The following is a 20,925-nucleotide window of genomic DNA, read 5'->3' as shown; positions in this document are numbered from 1 at the left end:
AACAAAGAAGACCACCAAAGACATGGTAGGTGAACTGAGATGGGTTTGTCTTTGCCTGCTGGAGCAGAAGTGCGCTGCGACACCCTGTCTCTCACTGTGGACACTGTGTGCGCTTTACAAATCCGTGTGGAGAGCCGGAGAGATGAGCAAAACAATGAAGATGGGTTGGAATTTGGTGTCATCATGTAACCTTAGACTGGTTAAAAGAAAGGGTTTGAAAGGGACCGTGCATTTGCTCTGATCGGAGTCTAAGATTTCTGTCTGCAGATGTGGAAAAGAGCCCAGATGTTCAATGAAGTGCTGGAGGAAGTCTTGATGACAGGATATGATGTTACCTAAAGTACAATCTAGGACTCTTTAGAGAAACCCTAATTCCTGCTTCCTATGATCTCATGCTTCCTATGACATAATCCAGTAAGTGCTAAGTAAACAGTCAAAATGTGTACAAATGTGCTCCCAAAACCTACATTTAAGTTCTTGTTGAGCATTTCATTTAATATATGTTGGGACATGGCTGCAGGCATTTGCCTATTGTAGCCTAAATTGTACAGTTCACATACTTTTACCCAAGTAGTGTACTCGGTTTTTGAGATTTTGGGCATTTCCTTGCTCTGTTGTGTTAGCAGCAGCTCTCTAAAAGAGCCATGTGAGCGAGCCTCTCGGTTTATCAGCTCTGATATGGTGCAAAATCCAGAGTGGTAGCTGTCGCCATCTTCATTTACACAATTGATAAGAGGACCAGGGGAAGTGTGTTTCTCTTTCTCCAAACACGTAATCTCCCCAGCCTTCCATTGTCAAGTCAAGAGGACTGGAATGGAGCTGTGAACTTCCTGGAATCTGCCACCTCTGACTTTTTGCTGAAATTCTTCAGGCCTCAAACATTTGAGACGGCCACAGATGCTAAGCAGTCCACCCCTGCCTTCCTTCTGTTTAATCAAGTAGAATTTTCTTGAGTAGTCATTACCAAAGAGGAAGGTTGTCAGTCATTAAGCCATTGTTTCAGTGGGTATTACTGCTCGGGGTGGGGGTTGGTATGCAGGAAGGAGCCGATGTATAGAAATCAAACATCAAACATTCAGCTCAAAGATCAAAGACACACTTGATAACAGTCTGTAGGATACAGCTGCTGGGAATGCAAGCACAGCTTCTTAAATAGGGAAACATAGGATTGCACTATGTATTGCACCTGTATTTTCTGGAATAAAAAAGTTATACTTTTACCAATAGGACAGAAGTTTCCAGCCTGCTCCTGGTGGGCCAAGACCCTGTAGAGTTGACCTGCCTCAAAGTTCCTAGAGGTTCAGGTGTGTTTAACTAGGGCAGGAGTGGCTCTCGTGGAGCAGCATTGGGCTTTTCAAGATTGGCTCTTGTGAGAGGTGAGATGGTCTCTCCTATAGCTGCTATAATGTTTTCTTGAGATTTCAGCCATACTTTAAACTACAAGAAGATGTCAGCGCCCCATTGGGCCATTGCGCTATGGGTGTTTGAATCCCGACTCGTGGACCTGTCCTGATCCCGCCTCCTCTCTCTCTCCCACTTTGCTTTTTTACTCACTTTCCTATTTAAATGAAAGGCAAAAATACCCCAAAAATTCATCTTATAAAAAACTACTACTTAAAGTCAACTTTGTTTCATATTGCACAACTTAAAAAAAAAAGTTTCCAAAAATACTGCCATGCAGAGACGCCAATTTGATCACATGGCTTCCAATAAGACAGCACATGCAGAAAAACCATGACCACTTTTTTTCAACTAAATGGACCAAAGTAGACAAAAAAACAGACCCATTGGGTTCCCAACTTATATCTTTAACCACTATGTTAGCAGTGCAACTCATCAGTCACAAGGTTCTCATTTATAATTCTGTCTGCATGTTTCAGATTATACAGCTCAGTCTAGTATTTAAAGTGCACCTATTATACCCCTTTTTACAATATATAATATTGGTCTTGGGTGTCCCCAGAATGTGTTTGTGAATTTTCAGCCAAAAATACCCACTTATTATAACAGCTGGAAAATGTCATTTTTGGAGTGTCTAAAAAAAATACCTAATTTGGAAGATATCGCTTTAAATGCAAATGAGCTTTATATTCCAGCCTTGTCTCCAGAAGAGGGCATTTGCGTATACGTCTCTCTGCATTGAATATCTACAGCAATAAACAGCTGGTAAAAGCAACATGACTAAGAGCGAGAGAAGCGCAATGTTACAGAGCAGCGCGAACGTGCTACTGAACAAATCAGGTACTACGAACGATGCTAACTAATTTCACAAGTTCACAAATTTCATTAAAAAATAATGTATGCACACAAATATGGTTAAAACACTAAGAACTATAACGACATGGCATTCACAAAGGAGTCTGGAGCGATACATGTATTTAGGTAGATTTTGAGGCACATTACCTTGAAAAATAAGGAGTGGGTGGATTTTTATCATTGTACTGTAGAGTGTCTGTGTTCACACACTGCCAACACACATTTATGTCCAAACACCATGTAAAAGTGGATTTTGCATTAATAGCTGTCCTTGAAGTGTACTACATGTGGGGAGTTTGTAGCAGTTTTGGTTCGACTACCTGTGCGACAAAGCTTTTAGGAAGTGTCATATTTTAATATGACAGTGCTTATGGGTCATTTCAGATGGAGCACAATCTGTGTGACTCCAAAACCAGAGGCAGGGTAAAATCATGAGAGCCTTGCTTTTCCTTTGGGTGTGTATGTTTACAGGTTGGCTCCAACGCATTGTCAGTTATAGTAGTGAAAGGCGTTGGCTGCTCTTTTGTAGTTGAACATATAATTGTGTACTTTTGATATAAGCAGTGGTTGCCTAAATTTAGTGTTTTCCTTCTTTCTTTTTTTAAGACTCTCAAGTTTACCAGCTTCACTCCACAGAAATGAGCAGAAACCTGAAGTCGGCTTTACAGTTCAACTAAATCCTTGACTGTGCAGAGTTTAACAAAAATTACCAAATGCATTCTTGTGGTGGGAACCCGTTATGCTTTATGCCTGCCAGTTTTGGCATTAAACAATAAGTATTTGTTTTCAGTCTTACCAATGTGGTAACCAAAAAAGAGGTGCTTTTTCTTGCTCATAAACTGCATTCAAAATAACTTAAATAAACATTTTGCACATGAATGTTAAAGAGAGGGTTTTTTTTTTTTAGGTTTTTTTTTTTTTTTTTTTTGTACAGCCAGTGTAATCAGGTTCACAAACAAATGACTCATTTTAGAAGGTTCTTTTTAATTAAATGGTTAAAAACCTCAGTAATTTGTCAAATACAAATCAGCACTCTCGAAAGTACAAAATAGTGGTTAAAAGATTGTCACTCAAAATGGTTTATTTCCCTAGGTAAGGGAGTAAGAGCCAGTGCTTTACTTCAAAGCTTCTCATTATGTATGGCAGGTATCTAGGTTCTTTTGAGACCATGTCAATTAACTTCTCCTGTGGATTGAGGTTATAGAGCTTCACTTCAAAGTTTTTTTTGTGTGTGTGTGTGCGTTTCGGTTACTCATTGCTGTGACATCTTCATAATAAAGATGATTGATGGATCGTCACTGTGACTCCACATCGTGGGTGTATCCAGTGTCTGCGTTCTAGGTCCCATTCTACCTCAATGCCCCCAATGCCTTGAACTCTGACCTCGCCAAGCTGGGCATACAGACACTGATTTCTGCGGACACTGTGGGTTTCTCTGACGTTCCTGTGATCAGGTTAAATTGTTTTGTCATTACTGGGAAAGATACAAAATAGAATCTGGTGTAAAACGAACATGTAGATTGAATAATAAAAACATAATATTGTCACGTAGGCCTGGCATTGAAAAACATTTAGACCACATGTGAGATTGGGGATGTAGCATATTTTTGTGCTTTCGGACAGTATTCATTTTATATTTCTCAATGCTTTTGTGTTTGTTCTAAAATTGCTAAATTGTTTTAGAATATAATTGTAACAAATCCCCCATTGTAGATTCTTGAGGAAACTTGAGGAAAGCAATCCCTTTCAGAAGATGTTTTTAGATGTTTTCTAAAATTGCTAAAATTTATGTTACAAAAGCATGCACTGTTAAACATGCTGCACTGAGATGTCTTAATTTTGACAGAAGAAGCAAACAATTAGTTATAGCAGGGTTTTAAAATATTTACTAATGATCTTGAGACACTGTCCATTTTTTGCAGTGACAGAATTGTCTCCCTTGAGGGCCACAATTGCTGAAGATCAAAGACCCAAAGATCACTATTGAGTGGTCTATTATTTTCCATCCCCCTGTCAGTTTAACGCCTCCTGAGCTGGCTAGTGAGGTCAGGCAGAGGTCAGAGGTTAATGAAGTGCCCTTTGTTGTTCACAGGAAGAGACCGTGTTATTTAGTCCTGTATCTCCTAACAGGAATCTCCTCAGACCTTCTCATCAGTCTGGATCCCAGACTCCCTCTGGGGCTCTCATGGGAAAGACCAATGTAAACTGCCTAGCAGCGACTCAAAACTTTAGTCCTAAAAGTTAAAGTGAGCAGTTTGTCATTTTTGCTCTGCTGGTGGCCTTTTCCCTAGTAACCACCCACCACTACCTAGCAAGACTACATTCAGACCCCCTCTCTTCAGACTGCTCAGTTTTCTAGTTACAGGTTGTTGTGCAATTCAAGCGAATATGCTTCATTTGACACTTATGATCAGCTATGAGCTTTTAGTACAACAGAGAAGCTGGGGAAGGGAATTCATACTGAATATATTGAGGTTGTGTTGTAAATGATGATAGTTGAAATATCAGCCAGGCCATTTAATGAAAGGTCCTTTTTTACAGTGTACAGTATTGGGCTCCCTTGTTTCTAGTCATCAGTTTGTCATTAGATTTAAACCACTATGGCTTTATATACTTGTGACATCTGTGTTCTGTGTTCTTTCTCTTGTGCTGTAGAGTTACTGGGCTCCACAAAGAGGCTGAACATCAACTATCAGGATCCAGACGGGTGAGTCATTGTTGCTTTGGTGAATGTCATAAGAAATCAGGTCAATGACATAATAATCAGGTCAGGACACAGACATTCTGGTGTTTGCAGCCGGTCAACACTTTCCCATAAGGTCACAAAAACTGAGAAGTCATCTGATTAGAAAAGCTTTAGGATTTCTTGTTTATTGACACCTCAGTGCACTAGTATTATTGCAAGTATATCATAGTTTAATGAACACTGGGCTCAAAAGACAATGCAAACATGGCAGATAGTGGATGGTAGGTAGCAGTCAATGGATGAAAAGTTCCCCAGAAAATAATCTTAAAATACATCATTAATTCATTACATCATCATTTAATGTCAAAGTTCAGTGAGTTCTTAATGGTTAATGAATTAAAAAAAAGTACAATTTTGGAAACATTTTAGTATAGGGACCAGTTCTCACAATTAACTTGCTGCTTATTAGCATGCCTTTTATTAAAATATTGTTTGCTGATTATTAGTACTTTTTCTGCATGACCATATTCTACATATCTTATCTTACCCAATACTTAAACTTTACAACTATCATGCTAACTATTAATTAGTTCGTTTATTGAGACAAAAGACGTAGTTAATGTGTTAAACACTAAAAATGAAGTGTGACCATAATTTCCACAAATTCTTAATTTGGTGTTGAAATCTGTTTTGATATTTACATTGCCAAGGCTGAATTAAAAGATGGCTTTTTTTTTGAGAATATTATTGCAATGTTTTCTATTTGAATATATTTTAAAATAAAGCTAAATTTTCATCATCATTACTCCAGTCAGTGTCACATGATCCTTCAGAAATCACTCTAATATGCTGATTTGCTGCTCAAGAAACATTTATTATTATTATTATTATTATCAACTACAGTAGAACAGCATTTACTTGAAACATAAATTATTTGTAACATTAAAACGTTTTCTTTATCAAATTAATGTATCTTAGCATTAATTTATTTTAAAATGATGAATAAATAAATAAATATAGGGATTCCAAAATTTTGAAAAGGGAGTACAAATGAGCTGCTCATGTCCTCTCCACTGACAGCATCACATCCTGGTCCCGTCACTTGAGAGTGTCAGTATGATCATGTGCAGGCACGTCCACTTCCTGTGTGATTTATCATCCCACTTTGATTCGTTGGGAAATTGACAGGAACGCTTTTTGCAAGTCGCTGAATCACACAGACATCTGAGTCAGCAATCAAACCTCTGGATTACACCACTTTTCATAATAAGGGTTCGTGACTATGATCCATTTTTCACTTGGCTCTATTATATTGAATTGTGTGGCCATTCTTTATCTAATCCTATTTTTCTGAACACTTTGTTAAGTTGTGCACTTTCATGTAAGCTTTTAACATTTTGAATGTGCAAATTTCCCCAGATGCCTTGAAATAACTCATCAGTTTTTGCTATAATAATCATGTTTGGCCAACTTCATGTACACACTAAGTGCGCTACAAGCTATTAGCCTTAAAAGCAGTGTTTATAAGTCCGAATTCTTTGAGCCAGATGCTTTACCTGTGTCTCGTCTTAAACTGACCACTATCGTTGTTCACACAGTCCATTAAAACATGCTATGTCAACAGTGTCTTTGAGATAAGATGGGCCTCTCGCAGGGCTGTAAAATGGTACATTGACCTCGTATATTAAACTTGAGACTCTTGTGACATTTAGGTGCTTGTTTTTGGGCTGCCCCCCATCTCTCTGTCATAAAGAAGAGAAAGGGGGGTGGGTCAGTCAAAGGGGTCAGAGATGGCCATTCGTGGATAAGGACCGTAACGAATTAGATAGGAGTGTTTACAAAGCACCGAACAGCCATTATAGGGGCCGGATGGGGAAGGCAAGAGGAAAACAGGGAATGATGGATGAAGATTTATGGAAGTTGTTGAGTGCTGATTTGTGCTTTCTTTTATGGCTGGTGTGAACAAATCTGCACTATAAATAGATAACGGAAAAATATTCAAGATAAACTCTCGGGTTAGATTGGCTGACGTCTCAGGTCTTTAAAACGATCCACTTTTAGTTTGAACAAGATGCATCAGTCATGTTGCTTTATTTTGTTTTGTTAAGTTGCCATGGTATCTACTGACCGGGTTTTGTTATATAACATATCTATTTAATGGAAATTTACTGACAGAATAGGAAAACAGGAAAAGGGGCTAAAGGATGTAGTCGGGCTCACTTAGAGTGTATGTAACCCAATTATGCAGAGACCTGTATAGCTTATTAATGGAAATGAAGTACTTAGACTCGCCCGTGTGGAGGCAGAAGCTTCAGGCTGTCTGGAATCTGAATCTTACAAAATAACATATTTGGGTCATATACTAAATATATGAGTTACTCAGTACATTTAAGTACTTAGTATTAATTAACTACATGTACTTACTATGGGTAGGGTTAGTATTACAGTGCGTTCACACCAGACGCGATTTGCGCAAATAAATTGTTCTATTTGCGCGTAGTTGGACGCTTGAACATTTAGAGTTTATTCGCACGGGAAATTTGCTTTATTCGCACGTGAAACTCACTTCACAACAGACACAAATTCGCGTCATGGGGGGGGGGGAGGGGGGGGGGGGGCTTCTGTTGATTTTCCGCAGCATTGTAATTTCAACCACCATTTATTCGGATAATTTTCTAAATATTCTGTGTATTTCTTACTTTCTCACAGGTAGCTGAATATGACATTTATTATAATGGGTTTTATGTGAAGATTGTTTTAGGTTAAAATAAATGTTGATATTTTTTTACGTAAATGTTAAATTTTATAGCTATCATTTACAGTGTAATGTCGAATGGCTGTAATCAATGTTCAGTTTCAAAGAGACATCAGTATTATTGGTATCAGTGATACTCGCCTTAAGTAATAAAAAACATAAATTATGTTCTTTGTCCATTTATTTGAATATAATAATTTATATATTTATATAATATAAATATTGCAATATAAAAGTATATAAAAAATGTTGTAATGTTCAGTTCTAATATATATATATATATATATATATATATATATATATATATATATATATTTCAAAATGATATTTAATTTATTATTTTTCGAACATGTTTTCATCAGATACACCCATCTTAAAGACACGAGAGTTGTGACACTGTTAGGAAAGCCTTGTTTCTGCATGCCACTTAATGATGACCTCAGCATGCATCATAAGCTTGTACTTTTGATTGTGAAAGTTTTTAATGCTTTTGCATGCCCAGGTCTGTTGGTAAAAGAGAAAAAATTAAATTGGGTTGGGGGGGCTGGCTTGGTTCAGCAAATAATAGTGGTGTAGCGTCAAAGATTTTGCTTGTCTGTGAGACAAATTAGTATTTGAGCCGCCTTTGACTTTCTGGGGAACTGTTAGGATTTGTATGGGGGGTGTTTCCATGGCAAACTTGCTGGAATGTGTGTGAATGAATGGCAAAGCCGGTGTGAGAGGGACTCTTTGGAGCCCTGTCCTTTGTCCTCCCAGGGCAGCGCTGCCAGGACGCATCAAATCCGTTCTGACATCCCGAGAAATGAAGGTGAAAGTGGACAGGGCTTGTAACACAAGACCCTCGCTGAGTTCTGGGAACTTTTCCGAATTGTGTGTTTGTGGATAAATCAACAACTGTTCAATATCGCTGCGGGCAGCCACTGGACGGTCTGACCCACTCTTGATATCTCCTGGGGTGCAAAACTGTGTTTTTGTCTGGTATGATGGCCAAATGCAGCCAACTCGTGTAAGCTGATGAAGAACATGACAATATTCCAATTAATTTTCATTGTATGTGTGAACATTACTAAGTGTTAAGGACAGTAATTAAGGCTTAATGACATTTAATTGTTGCTGAATTATGTCTTGGGTGTACCTTACTAACAGATTCCCTAAAATAATTATTGTAGGCCATGCTCAACAATAAGGATGGCCTAAGGACAGATTGCGGTACCACACTTGTCCGGTCGGGCCAGTGCTGCTTGTCACAAAATATTATGTTTGTTTGTTATTACATTTAGTTTTCTGTCACATGTCCAAAATGATTACTAAACATGCTGATTTAAATGTAATGTAATTTAATTTCATTTAACTTTAATTACAGCTCAGTTCAGTTCAGACGTTTGAGGAATGGACTGAAATGTAAATTATTATTTACTGAAAATCTTCTGCATGGAGAGTGACCAGTTGCCTGGTAAAGTGGGGTTCACTTCAGGTCCAGTTTAGGGATAAGGAAGACCTGTCATTACAATAAACTGTCTCTCTTCTTAGCTCCCAGTTTCTTTTAGTTTTTTTTTTTTTTCCTAGAAGGATGATGATAGCGTGTGTAGAAGTGTTTTCGTGAGAGAGAGAGCTCTTTCACAACACAGGCTTCTTTCAGCGTCTACATCCCCTCGCAGGGCTCTCAGGTCCAGCCCTCGGCAGGTCAGGTAAAAAGAAGCTAAAAAGACAGCACAGAGCAGTGATTGTGCCACCTACCCAAGAGCCCCGCACCTCAAAACCAGACCTACACGGAACAAGCAGGCTTCTCATGCACTCTTATTGGGATGATATCTGTGCACTGTAGCGTGGATATAAAAGTGCATACTCAAATAAATGCTTGTTATACAATGACCCCCAAGATGGGGTTTTCAATTCTGCGTGAAATTGAGTTGTGTGGGCACGGGTCCTGTGCGGGCCTGCTCATAACACAGAGAGGGCATGAACTGACTCTCTTCCCCTCCTCAAACACAGATGTCCCAGTTGTGAGGCTGACATTGCCACCCTAGATTCTGGAGAGTTAAAAAAGTGATGTTATGCCTATGGCTTTGTGCCACGGAGCCTCTGGCAGTCTCCATTTCTTGCCTTAACCTGCCCTCTTGTTGTAGTGCCATGGAATGTTCTCGACTCTGGAGATTTCTGTGTAATTAAGTATAATTAACTCTACTTTAATAGGATTAATAGGATTATTTACTGGCAAACTACTAATACTAGTTGAATTTATTTCTGGAACTTTATTTCAAAATCCTAATATAGAAGAGATATTGCCTCTTGGAGAAAGGACCTTGCAGGGATCCAATCGGCCAACTTCTGGTTTTTAATCCTAAAATTTAACCACTTTGCCAAAGCACCCCCTTTCATCCTCCACTCAAACCTTAGAATGAATTATTCATTTTCAGACCTTCACAGCTGTCATGCCATTTCTCATGAGTGTCGAGTACATCCACTGTGAAGAAACTCACACGTCAAGCTGATTTACATCAGAGCGTTTCTGCGAAGCACTGCAAACATTGTGTCCTGTGTGATTCGACACAATGTGAAAGTTTTTCACCAGGTTGTGATTCAGAGGGTTGGAAGACCTTGTAAAGTTCCAGTTCTTCAGAAGCTCAGTCGGCAAAGTGTCTGCCCTCAGCTGGAGTCTCAGTGCATCCGTAAAAATAATCAACGTGAGCGGTCATATTTATCCTGTCTGATCTATTTCCGCTCTACTTGTCTATGTTGTCCCATCTAATAGACACAGCAGTCAGTTCTGAGAAGCCCGTCTGAGGCCATGGGTTCAGGAAATGAACAGCTCCTTTGGCTTGCTCCATGTGGATTGAGTAAAAAGCCTCCGACTCTCTGCTTTTCATTAAAAACAAAAATGCTGAGCCAAAATACCTGCATTGCTAAACAAACCGCATGAGATGTTCCTCCATGATTCTTGATAAGATGAGTCAGGGTTGTTGTGGGTTAAAATCCACAAATAGGCAAAGCTTCCGGACTGACGCTGCAGACAAATTGAAGTTCTAATTCTTGCCTGAGACTTCCAAAACTTTGTGAGCTGCCAATTTAGGCATCTATTTGACTCACCGTAGCTACTCAGGACAAAATGTCTTTTCTCAAAGACTGGCAGCATGACTTTGCCTTTTAAGATGCTTTTTTGCCTTTAAATATGCCGCCTTTTGGCTGATTTCTAAAGCAGCATTGCATAAAATCTTCACAAAGGCAAAACCAAAATGCACTGAAAGGAACATCCATCCCCAATTGCAAACAAAACCGAGCTCTGCAGTAAGTTGAGCCTTCCAAAGGGTTTCAAATAGGTCCTTTACAAGGTTCTGGTAGAATGCTGAAAGCCTTGCTGTAAATATCTTTAATGCTGTAAAGTTCATCTGACTGTATGGAATCATATTCCGAAGTTAAAGGGGGGGTGAAATGCTCGTTTTCACTCAATATCCTGTTAATCTTGAGTACCTATAGAGTAGTACTGCATCCTTCATAACTCCAATAAGTCTTTAGTTTTATTATATTCAAAAGAGAAAGATAGTCTGTACCGATTTTTCCCGGAAAAACACGACCGGCTGGAGGCGTGACGTGTGGGCGGAGCTAAAGATTCACGAGCGCCAGTAGGCTTTTACGTTGAGAGCATGTGGAAACTGTGACATTACCGTGAGGGAAAAACCATCATCCAAAACAAACCATGGCTTACAGTCAGATTCAGCCGTTTATTTATGATCCAGAATCAGATCCCGAGGATGAACTGAACGAGAGCAGCAGCAGCAACGACTCGCTCCGAGCGGGGCTCGAACCCGGGTCTCCGGCATGGGAGACGGACGCACTAACAAGGAGGCGGAGATATTTTAAGCAGTTTTACTCACCGCCTGCGGTTCCAACCCACGATCGTGACCCTTTTTCGTTGGGATTGCATCATCCTTAAGAAATAAACGATACGCAAATCCGTCGTCAAACTGGGCCTTGTTTGTAAAACAAGCATCTTCGAAATGCAGGGAACAAACACAAACACTTGCACAACTCCATTGATGCTCTGTAAAAATAAACTCCATCCACTGGTCCCTTAATGCTGTTTTTTTTTTGGTAATCTGTGCAGGGTTGTCTTGCCCTGGCAACCAAAAACACACTTCTTTTGTGACATTTCGCGACGCTCTCGCTCTGATCAGTGAATCGCTCTGATCAGTGAAATGTCTGTGCTGCTCAGCCTCGCTATACGGGAGCGCGCGCTCTTCTGGCAGAAGTGCCCTAGGACCCATATAAGGAAATTCCGCGTCACACAGAGCCATACTCGAAAAAAACTTTCCGAAACTGGTGACAAACCGGAAGGAGTATTTTGGGAACAAAAATATTCCTTCAAACGTACAACTTAATTTTTGAAACTTTGTCCATGTTTAGCATGGGAATCCAACTCTTTAACAGTGTAAAAAACTCAGTATTCATGAAATAGCATTTCACTCCCCCTTTAAAAACAAATCTGAGACTGTGGCTATCATACACTATACAATTTTCTATGAAGTATGTCAACTCTGACTGCCTCAAATCTGCATACGCTCTGATTTTTGGCACATAGCATTGACTTGTCCAGACTGCAAATCAGGCCAAACATATGGTAAAAAATACTGTAGTGTATGGAGGGTTGCAAAGGGGTGGAAAAAGTTTGGTAATTTATGGTAAAAACAAACACAAACACACAAAATTTTTTGAAACTCTCAGGTTTTGTTTTTAGGAAAGTTGCCATAAACTTTCCACTAATGTTCCCACTTTGCAACCCTAAATGTAGGCAATTTATAGCAAGGCTTTGTAGCAGAGTTGACCTCTCATACATTAGAGAAAAGAGCTGTTTTTTTAGTGTTACGGGATGCTTTCATGCACCCTGATGAAATGGTCATTGCTTAAGTAATGTCTGCCAATCTGTGACTTGACATTTAAAGATACTAAAGTGGGGAATTTAAGCTACTTAGTCACTGGTGCACAGTTTATTCCAGAAGCACCACAGTGCAATTTGGCTCATTCTCTATAGGGCCACTTGCACCTCAAGTGACAGCTTCCCCTTCTAAAGTGATACGTTTGCACTAACGGCTGACAGTGAGGACCTCACTAAGACAAGATCCTGGAGGAGATTTACATCTGAGGTGTCTGAAGCATTTGAGGGGGTTGAGGAAGACAGGCCTGTTACTCACCTGTGAGAGGTCTTGCTTTGATTTCGGCATGTCCTAACACAATACATCCACCCCAGACAAGTAGCATGTTCATTTGTCACACTTCTGTAAACATCAGATAATACGAGTGTGGTTGTCTGTGCCCAGAGGACACTGTTTTTTGTTGCCTGAGCTTGTACTGAAATGAATATTGTATATATCCCTCTTATCACACTTCTTTTTTTTATTCGCCTCATGAAGCCTTGTAAAAGTCAGACTTCAGTCTCTAATTGTGCCACAGCTTGAGCAATACAAGGCACTTTTACAAGACATTGGTTTGTTGGCAACCTCACATGTACTTGAGTTTTTATTTTTCCATTTTCTGTATGTCCACACATGGACTCAAGTGGGGAATAATGAAGGTGTAACTGTGCTCTGCTATCAAAATAAGCTGATAAATGTTATAGAGTGGCTTCTTTATTATTTGGCTGTAGCCTGCATCTTTTCCAAAAGTGTTGTTCTTAAGATGTCAAAAGTTGCTCTTTCCACTATTCTCTCCATCTCTTTTAAGATTTCAATGTTTTTCCCCCATCAGGTTTTCAGCGTTGCATCATGCTGCTCTCACAGGAACTACAGAGTTGCTCTCTCTGTTGTTGGAAGCTCAGGCTGTTGTGGACATCAAGGATTGCAATGGTTAGAACTAACTCCTCATTACCTTCAGCTCTACACTGAGTAAAACTATCAACTGGTTGTGATTTACTTGCATTTCGATCCAGGACCTCATAACTGCAGCCTGATAGAAGACCTAAGCTTTTTAGTTCTGTTGACCTTTACACAACTCAGATCGAATCAAGACATGTGGAGATCGAAGTTCAGCATAGACAAGTGCACACCTCAATCACACTATTAGAGTCATGTAGGATTTTTCACCGCATTTTGCGACAGGATACACACACGGCAGTGGTCAGCCGAACAAAAGGGCTTCAACAACACTGTTGTCTGTTTGCACATACAGCATGACAAATATATTAACTACTCTTGAAGCTTTTGTAAAATTAAAAATGAAACACCCAAAATTATATATGCGTGGGAACTTAATGACATGTGCCATTAAAGGGTTAGTTCACCTGACAATGAAAATTTGTTCATCTTCTTCTCACCATTGAAGCATCTTAGGTGTATGTTCCATTTCCTCTTTCAGAATAATCCAATCGAAGTTAAATAAAAAATTGTCCTTGCTCTTCCAAACCTTTCAATTGGGGGTAAGTGGGTGTTTGTTGTCAACTGTTGAAAAGAAGTGAAATAAAGTGCACGCATCTGTAATAAAATGTCCCTCACATGGCCACGGGGGATGAATAAAGGTCCCCAGATTTCAAACATAATAAACACTTTTTCTCACTTCTGCTGACTGTTGGGAACCGGAAGAAAGTGCAGGTGGAAGATGGAAGATGTGTGCATCACACATGTGCCTCTGGGAAATGTAGGAGCAAATGAAAGTCTCCTTTTGGCTTATTTCAAAATCCTCTGAGTTTTCTTTACAAATCCTTGTTTTGTGCTTCTAATTCGTGACCAGTGTTTTGAGTCAGTGCAAAGTCGCGTACACCTAGGATGCTTCCAGGATGAGTAGAAGACAGATGAATTTGCATTTTCGGGTGAAATAACCCTTTAATCGAACTATGTACTGTAAAACGGGAACATGAAAGAAATATTCTTAAAGCAACTCATGTCAACACCTTAATCATAATATTGTCTCATTTGGAATGAGGTAAATAACTAGATTGCTGATGTCCATGTAAACGTAGTCACTATCAGCTGTTTTGTTACGTTCAATTCTGTTCACAGCTGAAAGTAATTCACACGGGTTTTAATGGTAAGTAAATGATGAACTATCCATTTAAGTGAAATAGATTACTAATCAGTTTCTTAATTGAAATGCATTGGAATTGAGGTTGCGAACAGGACACAGAATAATATAAATGTAAACGTTTTAAAATACCCAACACATTGAGTATTTCTTCAAACATTAGATGCCGTTAATTTGCATTCTAACAAAATGTTGTTCAGTCTTGTGCAGAGATTGCATAACTGTGTGTCAGAGATGTAATTGGGTCTGATTTGCTCTGCAGGAATGCGGCCGCTTCATTACGCAGCATGGCAGGGTAAAGCTGACTCAGTGCTCATGCTGCTGAGATCGGGGGCCGCCGTTAACAATGCGTCTCATGACGGCCAGATTCCACTGCACCTGGCTGCTCAGTATGGACACTATGAAGTGGTGCGTACCCATTAGACCAATAGTTCCCAAGCATCCCCCCCCCCCAACACTACACATTTTGCATGTCTCCTTAATGAAACCCACCTGATTTAACTAAAGCTCATTGTAGAGGCTCCAAGAGCTGAAATGGGTGTGTCAGACAAAAGAGACATGCAAAATCTGTTAGACCACACCCAGATGCTTCAAAACAGACTGCTGTGAACAAACATGTCACACGGAGCAAAGCACCTCTATGGCTTAAATTGGCAGGCCTGACAATATTTTTCAACTGAAAATTGTTCCATATTTGCTCTGTTTGTAAATTTTGTTCTAAAAGGCCACTGGGAAAACTGGCCAGTTGTTGGATACAGCACCTGTGAATCAACTGACATCAGCTCTCTGAAATGCAAAGAAATATGATATCTGCATTGCAAAATCAACAAGTGACCCCAAATAAATTCCAAAACACATAATTCTTCAATTCTCTCCGTCTCTGTTCATCAGTCTGAGATGCTGTTGCAGCACCAGTCGAACCCGTGCATTCTAAATAAGGCCAAGAAGACTCCTCTGGATCTGGCCTGTGAGTTCGGCCGAGTCAAGGTCAGTGAGCTCATCTCTTTCAGACTCTTATCAGTGTTTCAGTGCTAGTGTGTTTGTGCTCGTTCTTCACGCCAGATGTCATTCGTTACGTCAATGTCACTATGGTTACAGTGATCTCATATATTACATCTGATGTGTGGGTGAATCTCACAAAATCTGACAAGAACATGTCTAGGTCATATTTCAGCTTAAAGTCCTAAAGAAAAGTAAGAAAAAAAATATATGAATTGATTGATTTTGCAGAGAAATGCTATCATGTTCTTGACATTTTTTTTGAGAACACAGATAAGCACAGTCCACGGAGACACCTGTCTGTATTTCATTGAATGATTTTCCTCGTCTCTCCTTCTGCCCTGACTGTGATTTGTTTCCCCGTCTGTGTTTGTGTGTCATTCATCATTCATGTACCAGGTGAATAAGAGCTCAGGTTTCAGGAGAGGCTGTGTTTTACATGCTCTGGCGCACACATGTCCAGTGGTGTGTGATTTCACTTCAGCTGTATATTTAGGGCTTTTTCTCGAGGTGTTACTTTAATGGCAGTGTGTATGTGTGGTATTTAATCAGCTGCTGTATTGAGGCATCAGGGTGAGGCTGAAGCAACTGGATAATGTCTTTCTCGCCCCACGTGTGTGCTGACGTGAAGGAAATCCACTCAGTACTGCCCGCTATGGCTGTCTTCAGTGTGATCTATGATCGATTTCAATACATGGTCAAAAGAGTCATCATGTACATGATTATAAATAGAAAAATGGTAACCCATAATTTCAAATTTTGTAACTTTTCCACATTTATGAACAACAGTTAAAGTCATGAAAGCTCAAAGAATGTCATGATGTTTTTCCATGTATGCTGGCCGTTTGACTGGCCGTCTTCTTCATTTCATTCGACTTCGAAGTTTTGTGAAAACATTTACGTCCACCATCAGAAACATTGGCAGATGTCACAACCTTGGCTCGTCTCTCAACGTTTGGCTGCTGTGCAACATTTTTCCATTTTTACTTTCTATACTCTACACTATCCACAATCCCCAGTGCAAGTCTGACGCTCGCCTTCCAAACCGTAGAAAATGAAATGACTCGTCTATTCAGCTCCGCTAACTATGCTTCACTGGAAAACACCATTAGTGTTTGAGGCCCAGATGTTTTTGGCTGTTAATGGACATACTGTAGGATACATTAGTATCCTTTGAGAGCCAACAATCACCTTCCCAAGAGCCCTCTGTGTGTGTGCATGTGTGACTCTCTCTTCTTTCCCCCCTGTTCTTTTCTGTCCCTACTCTTTCATTCAAAAGTCTTGCTCTCAAGTCAGTTTAATGTTAAACTGTACATGGCATTAACAAGAGTGTTTGTACCTTACTTGTGTAATATATATTCTGTTTAAAGCCACAGTTTTCAGAAGATTGGTTTTGTTTAACATTTTGTTCGCTGTGCTTTCATAATGCTTTTTTTTCTTCTTCAATTAATTAATTTGCATTTCAGTTTTAGCTTTTTTTCAGTCATTTTAGTAGTACATATTGCCTAGTTAAATTATTTGCCAAGGCATTATTTCTTGTATTTATTCTAATATCTATGTTTTATTTGATTAAATGACTAAGATACTAGTTTTAATTAACCGTACTGGTGCAAAATACCCCAATGATCTCTTTTCTCTTTTGTAGGTGGCTCAGCTGTTGTTAAACAGTAATATGGTTGCATCTCTGTTAGAGGGCGATCGGAAGGACGGGTCAGACCTAAACTGTAACACTCCTCTGCACCTCGCTGCTCGCAACGGACACAAGGACGTCATTCGGTGAGCTCTTGGAAACCTCTTGTGTGTAGCACATCTGTAGGCATCAGTCTCAGCTGTTTCCGGCGGTCTTTCCTCTCTGGAGAGATGCGTGTCTCAGCCCTGCTGTGTTTTTACACTTCGCTTGATTCTCTTGAGCTAAGGTGTTTTCCACAGCTGTTAGTACAGAAACACTGCTGATATAATGTAATAATGACCCTTACAATACATTGTAATTGGATGACCCACATTCAAAAAGAATATGCTCACCTCTGAACACACATGGATTGAATTCTGTTTTGATGCACCACGTTGCACTCACACCGTCCCTAGTGGATTTGACTGTTTCTTCAGATAAACACAAAGAATGAACAATAATCCCTCTCTGTGAGTCCATGTAATGAGGGTGAATGAGTGGCCAAATGTTTAACAGCTTAAAAGCACATATGGTCATCATGACAATAATCCATGGACCTCAGTGGATGGATCAAACCAGTAAAATCTTAAGTCAAACGATTGGCGGTCCTCTTCTGTGTCAGTTTCACAACGCGTTGGTGATGCTTCTCAGCATGCGTACATTATGCTTCTCAACACACATTACACTTATGCTGAGTTCACACTGTATGTCCAACTCTGTCTGGTCTGCAAACTACGTTTCATATAACTCCTCCCAGAACTTCCCGCTGTTCGCAAAAACAAACCTGTTTCGCATCCTGCTCTTTCATTGGCTGTAGGACACAGCAGGATTTGGAATTGTCGGAAGGTCCAGATATTTAGCGTGCCAAAAATTTCACTGGCATCTGTGATTCTCTCAGGTCTTGTCTTTGATAATTCACACTGTGTGATTTTCACTCACGGACACGAGCACTGATTTGCCTCCAATTTTGGGTATTTGGAGAATTTGCAAAAACCTGTCGGCAAGTGAAACTCTAGGCTAAAATCCTGCAGTGAGAACTCGGCATAACCAAAAGCGAAGGGAATGTTCATATCACATTATTGTTCTAGATTACTTGGGAGATGTTTTTCGTGTGTGAATAAATAATAAAATAATAATAATAAAAACATTGCGTAATGCTCTCCTCCATTTTCTAATACAGCTGGATGTAGCAATTACCTAGCTTGCATCATGCTAATCACGCATCATGCTAATTTTCCACTCCTGTTGAAATTTTTGAACTTGCGCAGAAGATGCGATTGAGGCGTATATATCGCATGTTCAAGCAATAGCACAAATTTGAATCTATCTGTGTCTTTGCATTGACTTTGTGTTCATGTACTAATGTCAGGCTTCACAACACTCTTATATGAATCTTCTTAACATGCTTATATAATACTTCTCAACACAATGCACATAAATAATACTTTGAAACACATCACGCTTCGCAGCATTCTTCATTATACTCTTGTGTGAAGCTTCACTACGTGCTTGCTTGCTGCTTTACACTGCACTTTTGTTTATGTCAAACGTAATCTGTAAACTCTCTGGAACGCTTGTGTGGCAGTAGGCCGGATACAATGGTTTATATTTCATAAGACCTTACCAGAGCTGCAGTACTCTCTGAATGATTCCTGTAGATTATAACATATACTTTTGAATATAGATGAGTAGGTTTTTTTGTTTGGACATGAGCACAGCCTCTGTGTCATCAGCAGCACAGCAGACAGACACTGTACCCACACAGCACAGGATGAGGCTGGGAAAGTCCTGGTGCCAACAGACAGTCAGTGTTCTCTCTGACTCACGTTCCCCCACATGATCATCCCGAGGGAGAGGAGCGTCCCAGTCTCCCTAAATATGTGTGAGGATGTCTGGGAAGAGTGCGTTTCTGAGACCATTAAACACTGTTGTGACTCATCACTTTAATTAACAAGGACATGAGGCACTTCAGATATCATTATAGTGGAAGCCCATTTCTGCCTCATAAGAAAGAATAATATTTGGTAAATCATAATGATGAAATTTTTTACCAAAATAAAGTCAAACTTCTGTGATGTGTGTGTGTGTGTGTGTGTGTGTGTGTGTGTGTGTGTGTGTGTATATATATATATATATATATATATATATATATATATATATATATATATTCATGTCATAGAAAATAGTGCTTTGGTAAATATATATATTTTTTTACTAGACAGATTTAGGCTTCCATAGACATTATCAATTTGTACGGTAAAAATATTTCTTAAATGAAGTAAATATTTTATATTATAATAATGGTAGTATTTACTTTATTGCTTTTAATTTATGATTCTCTAATGTTAGTATAATAATAAAACAATGATTTACCAAAAAAACTCACATTACAGTATGTGTGAGAAGGAAAATAATGGCACAATTCCAAAAAGTGAAATAGAATCTGGAGATAAATTTCACATTGAATATCTGTGCATTTTTTGTTTGTGTGCATTTCTGTGTGTGTGTGTGTGTGTTTCCTACGGCTGTCACACTAACAGATCCCATCCTAATGCCTGACATTCCCAGTGCACCACTGAAATTCCATCCTGCATTTCGACAGACAAGCGTCTCTGATTCCACCTGATGTGTGTGTGTGTGTGTGTGTGTGTGTGTGTATGTGTGTTTGTGTGCTGTGTGTGTATGTGTAAATTCCACAAGTCTGTGTGTATTAGAGGCCCTTCAGTATGTATATATAACACTGAATGCTAAAGAGGATGTCGTCTGCTCTCTGTGGAATAGTAGTACACTATTACATACAATCCATTCATTGAGTTTCCATCTCTTTCTGTGTCCAGGCTTCTTCTAAAAGCAGGTATTGACATCAACAGAACCACTAAAGCTGGCACAGCGCTCCATGAGGCTGCCCTCTATGGGAAGACAGAAGTAGTGCGGCTACTGCTGGACGTAAGTTCATCTGCTTTTTGAAAGCAGGGGTCACTGACCTCTCTGACATTAAGTGGCTTTTAATTTTAGCTTTTGAATCAATCGCTGATCAGCAGAATTTTTTTTTGTAACATCCTGTCATACGCTTCTTTTTGAACTTTTTGTTTCACAAGCAACAACTCTTTTATGTTTGTGTCCTCTGTATTTTTGTGGATCGAATCCAGAATCAAGATGCATTAGTGAATTGAATTCATCCACACTGAATGTGCTTCTGCTATTCGACAGACAACATTTATCCATCTTTATGTTTGTTTCTTGCGATGGCAGAATGGGGTTGATGTCAATATCCGTAACACTTACAATCAAACAGCCCTAGACATCGTCAACCAGTTCACCGCATGTCACGCCAGCAAAGACATCAAGCAGCTCTTACGAGGTGAGATGAAACCTGACATTTATGTGAAGACTGTACTGACTGTATTTTAACTTCTCAAGCTGTCTCGTGTCTAACAGTGTGTATGTGGAGTGTGTTTGTGTCCATACTGCATATACACAGTATGTGAGAGTGTGTACATGGTGAAGTTTGTGTGTGTGTGTTTGAAAATGGCCCTCTTTTGGTTTGTAAAT

General features: G+C 39.5%; 1 protein-coding gene across 4 annotated transcripts in view; it reads left to right on the top strand.

Moving 5' to 3' along the window:
• The window catches only part of caskin2 (CASK interacting protein 2), a 55,889-nt gene that overhangs the window by 22,416 nt on the left and 12,548 nt on the right, over nt 1–20,925 (top strand). For all 4 annotated transcript variants that reach the window (XM_026207431.1, XM_026207430.1, XM_026207433.1 and 1 more), the window contains exons 3-9: nt 4,912–4,963; nt 13,437–13,534; nt 14,968–15,113; nt 15,597–15,692; nt 17,350–17,480; nt 20,211–20,319; nt 20,626–20,734. In XM_026207431.1, the coding sequence (XP_026063216.1) occupies nt 4,912–4,963; nt 13,437–13,534; nt 14,968–15,113; nt 15,597–15,692; nt 17,350–17,480; nt 20,211–20,319; nt 20,626–20,734 (741 nt within the window). The remainder of the gene's footprint in view (nt 1–4,911; nt 4,964–13,436; nt 13,535–14,967; nt 15,114–15,596; nt 15,693–17,349; nt 17,481–20,210; nt 20,320–20,625; nt 20,735–20,925) is intronic.

The sequence above is a fragment of the Carassius auratus genome, chromosome 28, assembly GCF_003368295.1.
Source record: "Carassius auratus strain Wakin chromosome 28, ASM336829v1, whole genome shotgun sequence".
NCBI lineage: Eukaryota > Metazoa > Chordata > Actinopteri > Cypriniformes > Cyprinidae > Carassius > Carassius auratus.
The sequence above is the reverse complement of the archived record's forward strand: the minus strand, read 5'-3'. Positions and strand labels throughout refer to the sequence as shown.